Below are 15,225 nucleotides of genomic sequence, written 5' to 3'. Positions count from 1 at the left end.
CATGCATAATGCTTCTTGTGTTATTGATAAACAGCCCCTGGCGCTCTGTCCACTGAGAGCGTCTCTTTGATTACTCGGAAGGAGAGAGTAAACAGTCATCAATAATGTAAAAATGCAATTAATCACTTTCAACCTCCTCTCAGATCTTTCCATGCCATGTTGATCCCCCACACCTTCCCCTCCCAAACACGTAGAGTAACTAGAGAGATATGGGAGAGGGGGGTCATTACTAAAACATTTTGTTAAATGCACCATTTTGTTGTTTGCCTGCATGGCTCTTTGTAGTTGGCCATCAGTCAGACCTTAGTCTCCTGAGACCACAACCAATCATACATTTCTTCCTACAGCTTGTTTCACAGCTATGATATCACAGAAATATTTATACTCTTTCATCTAAAAAAAACTACTATTATAAAAATTATATGAAATTTTATATGGCTTATAGCCGGGGAGCTACAGGCCCAAAATTGGACATGACCTGTGATGTCATGCCGTACTTTTTATTAGTTTTTTCTATTCACTTGGTTATTCAGGTCCACAGAATGAGAGGCCTGCTCTGCTGGAAACATCGCGAAAAAAGTTATGGCCATTTTTGTATACCACACCATAGATAGACATTAGACCAAAACCAATATAAGGCAACATTTCCCACATTTCATCATGCTTTAAGTAGCATGTGACAATTGTGGCATGTCAAACTAGGGGTTTTTCATGATTCTGAATCCATTCCAGGAATTAGTTTTGCACGAAAAACACTCCTTGGCCTAAAAACGGCCATAGCCACTTGCCCAAATGTGCCCAAATGTGCTGCTGACCTCATCACATTTGTGATGACGGCTATAGCGCAAGGAGTGTTTTTCGTGCAAAACAAATGCTATGAATGGATTCAGAATCATGAAAACCCCCTAGTTTGACATGTCACAATTGTCACATGCTACTTAAAGCATGTGACAATTGTGACATTGTGGGAAATGTTGCCTTATATTGGTTGTCTATCTATGGTGTGGTATACAAAAGTGGCGATAACTTTTTTATCGCGATGTTTTCGGCAGAGCAGGCCTCTCATTCTGTGGACTTTAATGACCAAGTGAATAGAAAAAACACAAATAAAAAGTACGGCATGACATCACAGGTTAATCCTTAACCGTTGAGCTTTTGGGCCTGTGGCTATTAACACTGAGAACAAAATAAATAGATGACTAATTGAATGTGTCTTCCATTTAGTTTATACTGCGCCTCATGGTTACTAAGACAGATGTTTGGATTGACCTTGTAGTTCATTGAGTTGCTTCCTGCCACTAATTGCTTTCTCTGCTAAATATGATTTTTGCTTTTCTGTTGATTATGTGGCGCAAAAATGTTTATTACAGAAAAGCTCAATATCCCCTGTCTCTCTCTTGTGTGTCTCTCTCTCTCTGTCGCACGCGCACGCGCACACACACACACACACACACACACACACACACACACACACACACACACACACACACACACACACACACACACACACACACACACACACACACACACACACACACACACACACACACACACACACACACACACACACACACACACACACACACACACACACACACACACACACACACACACACACACACACACACACACACACACACACTGCATGAATCTCCTGCCTGGATGCCCAATCACATCAATACATCTTCCATGATGTATAATTACTTCCTACAGTACAAAGATTAGCATCTTGACAATGACCATATAGTAATTGCATGGCCAAAGAGGAGGAATTAGGGGCACTGTTACGTCATGTCAGTGTCAACCACAGTGTTTACCAGTGCTCTTCAAAGTGAAATCCGGGGGGGACCCCCAGGGTTCACGTCCCAGCCCCAGTCACATGTGTCAAAGTGTCTCTGACACTATACTCTCCCTGGGCAGTGAGCATTGCCCCTGTGGTGCTCCTGTTACTTAGGACAGAGGACACATTTCACCGTAGGTAGTGACGAAGAATAGCCCAAAGGAGCGGGGTCGGGGACCAAATTATTATTAGTAGAATTATTATACTCATTAGCACTGTAGCTGCCCTCGAATTGTAAAATAATCAGATGTGGATGGTCTCAACGGGTGTAATATATTCGTCTTCAGGTACAGAAGAAGATCACTGGTACACCGTGAAAACTATAAAATTGAATAAATAAATACTTTTAGAATCATACATTTCATAGTTTCACTCACCACAATAATCATAGTTTCGCTCACAATAAAGCAGTGCATTAGATTCATCACTTCAGTATACGATAAACAATAAAAATGTTCATTTAAAGGTCAATTATAAATAATGCAGTGATACAATAACTAAGCACCATAACCAAGATACCAGAGACCAAACGAAATACCACAACAAAATACAATAGACCATAAATTAAATCGTGAACTCAAATGAAACAAACAAACACTGCTGTACCTAACTCCGCTTATCGAGGGTGCTAAGGGCTGGAAGGCCACCTTGAGCTTCACACAGGAAGCACAGCAAACAGGCACTGTGTCACCAAACAATCAGTACTGTGATCTGTGGGTACACGGTCCACATATTGTATACTGAAGCTACAAACATTTCAATAATGTCGAGTCAACTGGGCAAACATGAAGTTGCAAACATATCCTACCATGTGGCTCTGCTGCTAGAAACACTGCATCTTTCCCTGTCACTCTGGTTGAGTGTGGTGAGTGGTTCTGATGTGAGTGAAGCTAACAGGCTTCAGCTAGATATGTGTTGGTAACAGGAAGTGTCAAAATAAAGGTAAACCAGAATGAGCAAGGTAAATAACAAATTAACTTCAAACTAAAGAAAACATTGGAGTTAAACCCAAGTGTCACGGGCACTTACAAGCACTATAGCCTGGCATGGCCAGACTAATATCACGGCGTAGTATATTAGTCTGGAACATCGGTGTGGAAGATTTATGCATGGGGCAGTTCTAGATTCCAACGTCAAAAAGGCTCACTTTGAATAGTGGGTTCTGATTGGTCACCCACAACTCTGGGGTGAGCAAAATGTAATTGCCATACCAAATCTTCCCTTCCTGTGGCATGCAGATCTGGTTTCCAGACTACTTCTGGCAGTCAACCCTGCAGTCTGATCTATTGTGGCCTGCCAGTGATGTGATCCAGGCCAGCATGGGTCAGGCCATATCCGCATCATCACAGCGAGCTTCTCTGCACACTGGTGTGGCTGTATAGTGTTGTTCAAGGCACTGGAGAAGTGCATGGAAGAACATGATTTTTATGGTGGTGCACCCAGGGTCAAGGTGGGTATAGAAGCCCTGGTTATGTCTGCGCAAATTCCGCATGCATACACAGTGAGAGGCAAAGTGAGTTTAACAACGTTTAACGTTACTTTAATGCATATACAGTAGGACTTTTCTGTTTGGATGTATGGGCTGTCAAGGTCAGAAAGTCGTTTTTGTCCGTCCTGCATAATAATTTGAACTTGAATCTTAATGAATCAAACTAAATGTTTTTGACCCAACTATGCTACTGAGGCGATCAATCAGCCACTGTCAGTTATGTTCATAGCTTTTTATCATGTTCACCTGACCTCACATTGTGCATGGCATTGGACATTATGCAGATGTATGGTCCAATACACACTCACTGATAACATAAACATTCAAAATGGTCCAAGTCCAAGTTCATTTTCTATTGCTGACAGACAACTTGCATGGTCATGGAGTCATGGACCCAAGCAGGAGCTCCTCATTGCAACAATGACTGACATTAAGTCAATAAAACTGCACAACTGCTTGAATATGCTAGCAATTTGCCCACGGGATTTGTATAGACTCCTACGTATTATAGACCACGGTGTCCTATTTTCATTATTCATCATAATTAATTCTCATTGTCAACTGTCAAGATACGAAAATGTAACACCTACTACAGCAAACGTGCGTGAATGATGTAAGAGCTTGCCTTAGACCACACCTACGCGTCAGACGCTGATTGGGTTTACGCAGGTAGCCAGCTGTCATTTAATGATCCGATGGGTAGATGTCTCTCTCACTGTCCTCTCCACCACTACACTGCAGGTCGCTGCCTCTCACACTACGTTAACTCAGAAGAGAACAGGTAGGCTGATGGACGTTTTTAAATGCTTTAATGTTTTAGGCTACTATTTGTTTTCTTTTAGATTTATTTTAGATCCTTTCATATAAATCCGTTTTTAATGGATCGGCTGCTTTATTTTTTTCATTTTTCGTTTTTGACCATTCGCTGTTGGAGAGGAAAACCGACTGACTGAAAACAATATGTGCTTTGACGTTGACAAAACTTAAAGAAAACCGCGCAGAACTCTATGTTTCTGCAAAACTTTAGGCTATACAGTGCGCTTTTACGCACAAAACGCACGGTCAGCTACACGAGCAACAGGTGTTCTACCTACTTCGCGACATGGGGGACTTATTATGCAAAGTTTAATTGGCTGCAGTCTGGGGGGTTGTGGCAAAATGTATCACAATAATAGGCGAATTGATTGATTAATATATTCTGGACAATTCTTGAACAATTCTCCTTTCGTTTCCATAAACGCACCATGTTCTTTCAAGGTATAGAAATAACTCAATATTTCACATTTATGGAGGCTACAGGTGTCGTAAAGAAGATGAGAAGAGGGTTGCTGCTACTGGCTCTGATTCTCGTCATGAAACCTCGAAGCAGTCAGTCCAGATGCGGCGAGGAGCCCGCGTCGCGCAGAGCATCCTCAGATGTACGTTTCTTCATGACGCGCAAAAGAAGTTTGACAGACTATCTAGTTCCTTTCATTTTTTCCACACCAAACGGATAGTATCTTATTTGCTCCATGTCATTGCAGCAGAACACAGGCATTGGAAACCTCCAGCGGGGCATTCTGAAGAGATATGGCGATTTGGATTATGACAGCTTCGTGGGTCTGATGGGCAGAAGAAGCGCCGGTGAGTGAGTGAGTGAGTGAGTGGTTGGTGAGTGAGTGCCCCGGACGGTGTTCCAGGGAATAGACGCAACAGTTGACTGTTTTCCAGGCTCTCCATTACATTAAATGGTTTTTATACCATTTCGTTTTTGTGGTTTCTTTTTATATTTTCTTAATTTTATATGTACGTGTATATATTAAAAAATATCTATCTATCTATCTATATCTTTCTTTACAATAGAGAGAGAGAGAATGTTTATATTAATAAAATGTATATTTGTATTCGAACAGACTATCTGCAGATTTTATGATGTCTTTAATTAGTTTGAATGTTTTTTTTTGTTGTTGTTTTGCAGATCCAAATGCTGTGCCTTCACCACAAAAAAGTAAGACATTTTATTTTATTTTTATTTGCAAATGATATAGGCCTACTGTAGCCCTTAATTTTCCCATTATTAGCCTAAATATTAAATTACGTTTTTTTCTCTTCTTTTTTTTTTTACCAGGAGAGATGCATGACCTTTTCTTTGGTCTCATGGGACGGAGAAACACAGAGCCCAGTGAGTGTGGGCTGTGGTCACTGTATATAGTGTAGGCTACAACGTGTATGTTTAATCTCTGATTTAACCTATGCTCTCTTCATTGTGCTTGGCCTTGGTGCGTGTTCTCAGATAACGGTCCCCTTAAAGAGTACCCAGAGGCAAGAGGCGTTTCCCTCAGCAACAGATGTAAACTGAGGTGGGTGCTTCTCTTCTGCTCAGCAGGGTGGATTACTCTTGTCCGTCACATTTGACATTTAATCACATTCATCACAAAGTGATTTTAAATTGTAGGCTAGATATTGATATTTTAAATGATGTATTGTTTCTTGCACTGTTGTTTGTGAAGTTTAATATACCACAATTGGAGCACAATTGGCATTTATGTGTCTCATCCATTTGGCGGTTTTAACCATTATTTAATCAATCAAGACCGCTTACTTAACGAAAAATATATATTATTATATAGGCGAGTGTGGAGGGCAGCTATTCAGGAGTATACCAAGTCATTGTTGTGTTGGCTAGACCGGACTCTCGCATCGCATCATCAGCATTTCTGCCTTTTTTTTTAATATAATTTAAATATTTGATCAAACATTTTCACCTATTTCCACTATATAACAAAGTTTGGATGATATACTCTTTCAGTTAAATTAACAGTTAAGATTGTACGATTTGTTAAAGAGTATTTTTTATTTTCGTATTTTGTTTTCAAGCATGAATATGCAAGTACTGCTCATGTCATTGCTGTGTAATTATGTTTTGTTTTGTTTATGTTTTCCAGGTATCGTCGTGGGCTATAGATAAATCAATTATTTCACCTGGCTAAAACGACCGAAGATCACAGAGAATACTAAAAAGAAAAAGAAAAAAAACAGCTGACTAAATCTTGATGCATATGGCAAAGCATATATGACACAATACTACCCCTGCCAGATGGCTCATGATGGCTACTATTAACTATACAGTGAGTTTGTATACTATGTATTATGTGAAAGCGAGCAATCAACAGAAACGTCTGATATGATCTATTTCTTTACGACATGATTCTTTTCTTCAAGGTTCAGAATAAACAATTTTTGTAAATAACATTTTGTTGGATTACCACGGTCTATGGATGCAGATTGGGGACATCTTCACAGACTGCTTCATGTGTCTTTTAAACCCGTTTACAATGTTGAGCATCTTAACATGAAATGAAGTAATGCATGTAATATTGTGCTGATCAAAAGAGTACAAAGGTAATAGAGCATGCACATCCACTCTAGCCCAGGTGCTGGACAAATGGCAGTACAAGAGAAAGAGTCCGCACCTTTATACAAATATATAAAGGTGCACGCACACCCATTCCCTGTCACACTATTCCTGAAGGAGATCCCAGTGATCGAAACGTTGAATTAATAAACCAGTGGAGCCGAGTTTTTCCTTATCGGTGTTGCGGACTCGATTTCTTTCTCTGATCAAAAGAGTAGGTAGGCATGTTTTTGGCTGAGAATCAGGTTGTTGACCTGAGGCACTGCAGCGCTAATTGTCTACTATGACATATTTGTCTTTGAAATGAAAAACACAACATCACAGGTTGTATGTGGATTTGAAGCCTGCAGCAACCAATGGGCTGGGTGGCACAGTATGTCGGCCATTTCAATGCAGATGTAAAAAGAAAGAAAGAAAAAGAAAACAATGAGCAATGCCATTTGTTGTTATTCATTTTATTATGTTTAAAGTCAGCAAAGGGGGACATTATACTGTAAGGCTGTTGGGTCAGATTAATCTAGAATAAAAGCAGAGCCAGAATATGAGCCCTTTCCTGCTTCTATACTTGTACATACATGCTGAACACACACCAGGAATATTCATTGTACTTACAAGATGTCAAATTACGTAATTGGTTAATGCACAGTGTAACAGTAATATTAACCACCACAAGATGATTGATGTGATGACATGGAATTTTTTGAATAAACTAAGCTGGTTATACCCATTAGGTTGTCCCATTAGATGTTACCAAATCCTAAATCTTATAAAAGTTTATTCACTCAAACCTTTTGTACATTAAATTATATGACCCTGCTGTCTAGGAAAGCACTGTTAAATGAAAACTAGTAGAATGACCCGTTTTCTTCCAACCACCGCTAGACAGAAAATGGGAGAGCTGCGTTGTGCACTTCTCTAACATAATCAGCTGTGCCCACTGCACAGGTACCATGCTTAATGCAAATGACACCCTGAATAGTCCACTTACTGTGGAACACGTTGCTACAAGTGGTACTTATAAATGGGTTCAATCAGATCACTCTCTTAAAGCGCATTTTGACCGCAGGCAGTTACGCAGCTGCTCGCCTCTGCGTAACTGCAGTCGTGTTGTCCTCTTCTCCTCTGTGGTACTGGTATGGCGTCATCGTCTTCCCGCTGACAGTGACGTCTGGATGGTTTGTGTGACCTGCAGCTTGTTCTGTCTGCATGCGTCGGCTCAGACCCTGGGCTAGTGGGGGCTGGTAGCGGGGCCTGTAGCCGTAGGCTCGCAGGTGGTAGGTGTAGTACTCGAGTGTATACATCAACTCTGCTTCCACATAGTGGAAGGATACAGCCAGGTCAGAGCAGCACTGTGGGCCCTGTGAAAGGCATAAAAAAATGTATACATTATAGGCCCCAAAAACACGCAGCATGTTAAACAGTATAGGCAATGTAGACATGGCGACAGTTAATCAAACGAACTAATGTAACTAACAAATTGATTCAATCGATCGTTTACAATAATTGATTTCAAATCAATATTTGATTCCAAAGTAGCAAAAAAGCAGATCTACCAGCTTGCAATCACATTGCAAAATCGTTGTGAGGTCGTAGATCAGTTATTTTCAATAGCAATAATCGGTAGTTGCAGCGCTCCAAAACTGGGAAAGCATCTCTGTCATTTTAGATTTTAGTGTTGGCTATTCAAAAATAGCATATATCTATATATATATATGCTATTTCTTTATTTTTACATTTCAGGGGAAAAAAGTGTGAGAACTACTGATTTAGAAGGCATTTGTAGAATGGCCTTCAGGTTAAATAGCACAAATCACTTTGTACCTATTGACTATGCTGTATGCATGCGCTGACATCATAAAATGTCACCTTTTATTTGGAGCCTGAAAGAAATAGATAATTGCATTGTTATTAAAGATGCATGTGTTTTTCTTACAAAGGACCAGTATAAGTGGCGTGTTTACACCTTGCATTGTGGCCATCTACCCTGAACTGTTCCGTAATTAACCCGTTTCATTTCAATTGCAAAGCACAATGAATCAGCCTTATCATCTGTTGCAAATTGCCTATTTTTCCACTGTTGACGGGCCATTGTCTACCCTGCAATCATCCACTTTAACATCAAACTCGTCTAATTTTCCATTCTCTCTGTCTATGCAGAGGTTGTGTCTATGCGGAGGTTGTGTAGGGCAGTATCAGTGGGCCAATTCATCAAATATTCATCATCTTGGTCATTTCTCTCTGATATACTAAACCTACACATTCTGAGTGTAAAGATTGACATAGTATATGCTCTATACATTCAATTCTGAGTGTAACAATTGATGGCAATTGCAACTGACTCGCAGAGACTTGCCTCAACAATCGGGTAGAAGCAATAGTTCCAGTACCAGAAGCTCTTGGAGAACTTCGTAGTCAGGTGGTGCTCTGGCACAAATGGATGGAAGGTTTCCCGCTGTAAGGTGTCCCTGGAGTCGCCCGCCAGGACACCCATCTTCTCCAGACACTGGCCCAGGGCTAGGTCCTCCACCGGGGTGGTGTGTGTACACACCTTAGTCCGAAAGCCCCCCACAAACCTTTTGAGGGCCTCTTTGCTCAGAACGTACCCAGCCCCTCCGCTCATGTAACCCTGCTTGGCATAGGGCCTGAATCTCTTGCCAAAGTAGATGGGCTCCTCTGGGCTATGGTTGGAAAGGATCCAACGGAGGTTGTCCACCACCACAAAGGTGTCATCATCCGCCTTCAGGAACCAGTCTGCTTCGTGGGCGTGGTGCTCATGGACATAGTGAAATGCCCGGATGGTCTTCCAGTAGAGCTGGTCGCGGCCCTCATTGGTGCCCAGGCCCACGGTGGGGAAATCAGGGTCTTCCACGGAGCTCATGAAAAGCACCGTGTTACAATGCCGACTCCAGGTGGCCTTGACGTGGTGAGTTCTGGACTGCAGGTTGTGCGGTCCCGTCATCACCCAGCAGAGTATGCGAACCTTCTGGTAGAGTTCATCCGCCACTAGACTGTCCTCGCCTACTGTACAGGAGACAGTAGGCGTAGTCATTAGTATTCGTCCAAAGACTTGCCATGATGTTACTGTTAACAATTACTGTTTCCTGTAATGCCAGTATGTCATGGAGGTTTAAAAATAAAAGTGTACGTTCAAGCGCTTTGAGCTTGGTTGCAGTTTACACGCATTTATTACACCGCTTTGTTCAATACTGGATTGTGGATTGGTCGATCAAGGCAATCAGGCCTGTTGTTTGTTCTCAATAACAGACTGCTGCTCTGCTTCTGTTTACATTGCTATGGTTGCAGAGCTTAAAATCAATGTTACCGTTTTTCCTTGTAGTGTCCATGTGATAAACAGGAGGATAATACAGTGAGGCAGTCATTATTGGAAAAGCACTTCTCCAAACAATTACTTGCCTGGTGGTACATTACCCCAACTTAACATAACCTCACAGCAACACACTCGACAACTACTGATGACAATGTGTGTGTTGCTCAGTGTGAATTAAATGTTGACAAATTTGGACTTTTCCGTACCTGTTACCCAGAGTGAAAGGCCAGGTTTGACTAAGTATTTATTGTCCGTTTAAGTGGTCTGGAAAAAATACATTAACATCAATAATGATACTAGTGCTGTCAAACAAGTCTATGAAACTATTTATGAAATCTATTAATCTGCAACACAATTTTATACAATATGTAGTGGGGAGTCCCAGCTTCATCTTCAGCTAAGGTTTCCTGTGAACTTACTCCAGACAGTTGTGCTCATCTCCTCCACTGCTGCAGCCTTCTCCTGGGAACCGGCCAGCATCGGGGAGCTTCTCTCGAACCCCACTTGATGCAGGAAGAAGTAGATGCTGCAGGTTCCCGCTACAAAACCCAGGGAGAACGCCCATCGGGAGCCAATGGCCTTCATGGTGGAACCCTGTCTTTGGTTGTTGTTTTTGTTTACATCATGACTGCCTGGAAAAAAAACAATAGATGCAATATGTCAATTATAATAACTGATCTTTTGCTTTTTGACATTGGTGTTGAAAAGAGCATGCAGACTGGACAGTTAAAGTAGACTACTATAAAAAGTAGCATAGGTAAGTTATAATTAAGTAGCTACTACTTTAAACTACTTTAACACATCACACTTAAATTCAATAATTTATATAAGTCTATTATTGACTGAATAGGCTATTCAATAATAATTATATCATCATCAATAATAATAATATTAATAAAAATAATAATGGTAATAATAATAATAATAATAATAAATAGTGTTCACTGACTTGATCATCTTTGCCAGATTCAAGGAAGGCGACAGGGGATTCAGCTGGGTAGCCTATTATTTTCATATAGGCGTACGTTGTCAAGCCAGATGTCTGCGGGTTTATTGCTCTTTGCCTCTTTCCAATCCTCCAGAGTCAGACATAACAGATTCCACGGCCAAAATAATGATTTCATTGGGTTCCTTCCTAGTCTAAGCCACCACTGAGGTTAAGGACCCCATGTCAGGAACATCAACATATGTTACTGATTAACATGAAGGACTGAGTGACGATCCTGTAAAAAAACAGTGGTGGTCAGTGTGTGTGCGCTGGCTCTTTGCTGGTGCCTGGTGGTGATGTTACGATTAATAAAAACAAAATGCGGATTTATTGATAGCTGATAGGCAGGCTATGGGGGCGGGGGGTAACTTACATGTCCATAGAGTAGGCGAAATTGCATATTTGCAATAGAAAATCGATGTGATGTCACACATCGATAGGTAGAAATATCGCAAATACTAAAATTCTTATTTTGAGATATTGAGGAATGAGCTATTTACCTTTTTGTGCGGGATCAGTCATGTGAGCACGCGATATGCTCTTCTCTAGCCTACTCCTGGGGTGCCGAAGGCTTTTAAATGCTTTTGAAATCCTAGCTGTATCCTGTTCATTTTGACAGGCATGCAGCGCAACGCCTGTACCCCTCGTCGCCAAATCAGAACTGTATTACTGTACGACTAGTACGTTGTTAACTTGTTCGTACATTTCTGGACTGTTCTGTCATTTGTTGAGAGCACAACATTAACAACAGTCCAGAAATAATGTTTGAGGAAAAGCTTAGCCTAGCTACTAATAAATTCACATTCTTCTGCATCACCGACTACGGCAGCATTTCACCAGGCTCTGCCTTTCACTGGCTGGCTACTGATGACGTAGCTATAAGAGCCCGCCTTTCTTCCATGACCCCCCCCCCCCCCCCCCCCCCAAAAAAAACAAGTGTGTGTCTGTCTGTCTGTCTGTCTGTCTGTCTGTCATCAGCCATAATCTGAACATGAACTATCACTAGTCAGTCAGTCAGTCAGTCAAAGGGTGGATGCAAGGCCCCAAAATACATGAATTAGTTAAACCAAAGCTTCAACCATGCAAACAAATGATACATTTTGGTTTTATCTGATACACCATGACATATTATAATTATGTGGGAATTGGGATCAGATTCAGTTATTGTTGTACATAAAATAGAAGCTCAAACAGTTTCTTGCAACATGAGGCAGCAGCTGGCACTGCTGGTGCAGTCTTGATCCTGAGCCTGGCACTGCACGTCATGTCATGTCATGACAGTGATGTGCATGCATGTGCGTTTGAACCACTGCACTGTCTGCACATAATGGTCCTATTTGTTGTAATGCAAGTACTTCCAGGATGGAAGAAATAGACCAGTGTGTGTAGTAGAATTATTTACTGGATTGGAAAATGCCACTGTAACAGTGTAACCAGCTGGGATTAACCCCCACCAGGGCCCCTGGGCCGGTAATTTTTGCAGGTAACATAGCAAATTTGTCCCTGGTTGTGCATATATGAAGTTTCCATCCGACCGATAAAGGTGATGATGATGAAGTCGCCCTGGATGAAGAACGTGCTTTATGTGAACATTGTAAATTGTAATTGCTCCACAACCTGCCACAAATTAATTTGAAATACACTGTAATATGGTTATTAGATTATTTTAATGCAAAGAGTTTCAATAATATTCAAATCTTGCTGTCATTACAAGCTCTCACTAAAAACCCTCAAACGTCATCACTAAGAGGATTTCCTGTTTGCTCTCATCTTGTGATCCAACTATAGGTGGTGGCATTAGATTTATTTTCCTGTACGTGTTACAGATTCTACATAGCTCTCTATCTCTCTCTTTTTCACACATGCACGGCACGCGCCAGTTAGTGAGTTTCCTGATAATCTGTGAGAAAAGATTATTATCAGGAAACTGATTTCTGAGGTGAACCTGGTGTTTTACCAGCAGTCTGCTTGCTATATGAAGAGGAAGGACGTGGCCAATTTTAAACACAGTCAGTCCTATAATTCTGTATCAACCTTGGTGGAATCGACCCGTTTTAAAAGTTACGGGCATACTCTGTAAGTAACAAAATAAACTTTTTTTGTTTTGTTTTTCATTCAAATAGTATTTCGCATTTAAACTGAGTACAATGACAAGTGTAAAGAGAGCGTATACAGAGAAGAGAGCACCGCTGTTATGATCTGGTTACCTTGTATTATACAGTATTTCCTCTCATGTACATCATCCACCAGTTACTAATGTGTTTTAATTCCTCTGAAGGCTGGGGTGGGTATTTATCTCCATGCTCTTAAATGGCTGTCTTCTAATGTGCTGACTGCTGGGTGGTATGTACTGTAGCAGAGCCAGATATGCCATGAGATCAAGTATGATCACTAGTATTTAATTGGTAATATGACAGAATGTTATCTTTAGTATCTACCCAAGAGCGTTAGAGAGTATTCAGGTGTGTGGTCTGTGCGTACAGTGTACAGTATAATGGTGAAAGTTTACAATGACAGACAATTCTGCAGGTCAACATTTTGTGTTCAAGGCCTCATAATTCAACACCATATTGGTCCCAAAATTCTGTTTGTCTCATTGAATAACAATGTTATCCTCTAGCAAGCAAAGTAACATCTCCTGTCCTCTAATAATTTCAAGATGGTCGACAAGACAAAAAAAATAAGTCAATTGCAGAGGTGAGGTTTTCCATTTAGTTAGGGGATATTAATAAAATCTGTGAATAAATAAATCCCACATTGGTTTATATTCAACCACCATACTGTGTAACCCTATTAGTTAGAAATGATGAATGGAGCACAAAGTTGCAGTTGAACATGAACAATGTCACTAAGATCTTTCTTGTTTAGTAGTGGACAAAAGGGTCTTTTGAAATGTGAATTGACACATAGGACACTTTGTTGTAGACAGTATGTGCTGTGTTTGTGTGGGTCTATGAGCAGAGAACATGTCTCTTAACATTGACCACTAGATGTCCTCCCAAGCTACAATGATGATGAGCGTGTCTTTAAGCACATATCTTTCATCTTGAATTCCACAAATGACCAGACCAGAGCTGCAGTATACAAACAGATCTGTTTAATAGCAGAGCTGGATCCTTAAACAGGCCTGTCAGTGTCAGGCCCAGGGAGTCAGGGACCGAAACGCCAGGTGGGCCTTTTTTTAGAAAATTGGGGGAACTTTTACTCATCTGCAAAGAGAAAGACTGCAGAGTCTGGCAATGCTGTTGATTGGAAGGGGCCAAGCAGTGCAAAATAGGAGATAGGTTTTAAGAGGGCTTTTGGAGGGCCATTATAATCCACCACTCCTGAATGAAATGCCTGGTGCTGGGAGTCTGGTGCAACATTATTTTTGGATCAAGCAGTAATCTTGAAAACAAGGCAGATGGCTTCTTGGTTGGGTGACAATATTATCACACGAAAAGATGAAATTACCTACCTAGGTTCCATTCTGGAGGCAATATCTTTCCGGTGATAAAATGGCCACCAACGTAATCAAAAAAGTCAACCAAAGAACAAGATTCCTCTACAGGATCTCCTCACTGGTCAACAAAAACACCTTGAAGACCCTAACAGGACAAGTACAAGGTTTCTTCAACTATGCATGCACCTCTTGGTACCACAGCACCTCAAAGGCCCTTAAAACAAGGCTCCAGACTTGGCCTCACTCCCCGAACCCACCTCACCCCTGCCCACTTTGACAGGCTGGAATGGCTTAGGGTTGACAACAGAGTACAGCATCTTGTGGATCTGGTCCACAAGATTCAATACACCACTAAGATACCCATGTACCTGTCTAAATACTTCCTTAATGTTAACGAAGTCCATACCCACAACACCAGAGGGAGTGCAACAAACCATGTGCAACCCAGATTCGGCACAAAGGGACTAAATTATTTTCGCTCCTATGCCACCAAAATGTAGAACGCCCTACCAACAGTCATTAAGACATGCAAATCCCTTGACTCCTTCAAAACCACTCTCAAAGGTATGGCACTCTCAAGCTGTACCTACGGATGGCTACAATTCGAAACTGGCCCCCGTAAAATCTGAATCTCCCACCCACCCCTTTTCCCCCTCACTGTATACGTTGCTTTTCCCTTTTTACCTCCTTATGATGAATTCCTGTTCTGTTCTTTGGCTAAATAGAAGTGGGGACTATTCAATT

At 41.1% G+C, this 15,225-nt stretch overlaps 2 protein-coding genes across 4 annotated transcripts; one reads left to right on the top strand and one right to left on the bottom strand.

Annotated features, from left to right (window-relative positions):
- Positions 1-4,057: 4,057 nt before the first annotated feature.
- Positions 4,058-6,521, top strand: tac3a (tachykinin precursor 3a). Its single transcript, XM_080763893.1, has 7 exons — positions 4,058-4,110; positions 4,629-4,747; positions 4,853-4,952; positions 5,287-5,316; positions 5,437-5,490; positions 5,602-5,668; positions 6,254-6,521. The coding sequence occupies exons 2-7, from the start codon at positions 4,643-4,645 to the stop codon at positions 6,270-6,272; spliced, it is 375 nt and encodes a 124-aa protein (XP_080620019.1). The 5' UTR covers positions 4,058-4,110; positions 4,629-4,642; the 3' UTR covers positions 6,273-6,521.
- A 712-nt stretch (positions 6,522-7,233) lies between these two features.
- On the bottom strand, positions 7,234-11,836 carry c1galt1la (core 1 synthase, glycoprotein-N-acetylgalactosamine 3-beta-galactosyltransferase 1, like a). 3 transcript variants are annotated; one of them, XM_080763761.1, is made up of 5 exons: positions 11,540-11,836; positions 11,001-11,274; positions 10,471-10,683; positions 9,077-9,744; positions 7,234-8,081 (listed from the first exon to the last, which is right to left on the bottom strand). In XM_080763761.1, the coding sequence occupies exons 3-5, from the start codon at positions 10,634-10,636 to the stop codon at positions 7,794-7,796; spliced, it is 1,122 nt and encodes a 373-aa protein (XP_080619887.1). In that variant the 5' UTR covers positions 10,637-10,683; positions 11,001-11,274; positions 11,540-11,836; the 3' UTR covers positions 7,234-7,793. The 3 variants fall into 3 exon arrangements, with proteins under 3 accessions (XP_080619887.1, XP_080619886.1, XP_080619888.1); XM_080763760.1 differs by having other exon boundaries at positions 11,001-11,836; XM_080763762.1 differs by having other exon boundaries at positions 9,077-9,741; positions 11,001-11,836.
- Positions 11,837-15,225: the final 3,389 nt, after the last annotated feature.

Source organism: Protomyctophum bolini (genome assembly GCF_963924005.1).
Source record: "Protomyctophum bolini genome assembly, chromosome: 5".
NCBI classification, from domain to species: Eukaryota; Metazoa; Chordata; class Actinopteri; order Myctophiformes; family Myctophidae; genus Protomyctophum; species Protomyctophum bolini.
The sequence above is the reverse complement of the archived record's forward strand: the minus strand, read 5'-3'. Positions and strand labels throughout refer to the sequence as shown.

Excerpts from the sequence above, each read along its gene's own strand:
- tac3a (XM_080763893.1), top strand. The coding sequence starts at position 4,643 with ATGAGAAGAGGGTTGCTGCTACTGGCTCTGATTCTCGTCATGAAACCT. Across the intron at positions 4,748-4,852 it reads CGCGCAGAGCATCCTCAGAT|CAGAACACAGGCATTGGAAA; the intron begins GTACGTTTCTTC and ends ATGTCATTGCAG. Across the intron at positions 4,953-5,286 it reads GATGGGCAGAAGAAGCGCCG|ATCCAAATGCTGTGCCTTCA; the intron begins GTGAGTGAGTGA and ends GTTGTTTTGCAG.
- c1galt1la (XM_080763760.1), bottom strand. The coding sequence starts at position 10,636 with ATGAAGGCCATTGGCTCCCGATGGGCGTTCTCCCTGGGTTTTGTAGCG. Across the intron at positions 9,745-10,470 it reads GATGAGCACAACTGTCTGGA|TAGGCGAGGACAGTCTAGTG; the intron begins GTAAGTTCACAG and ends TCTCCTGTACAG. Across the intron at positions 8,082-9,076 it reads GCTTCTACCCGATTGTTGAG|GGCCCACAGTGCTGCTCTGA; the intron begins GCAAGTCTCTGC and ends TGCCTTTCACAG.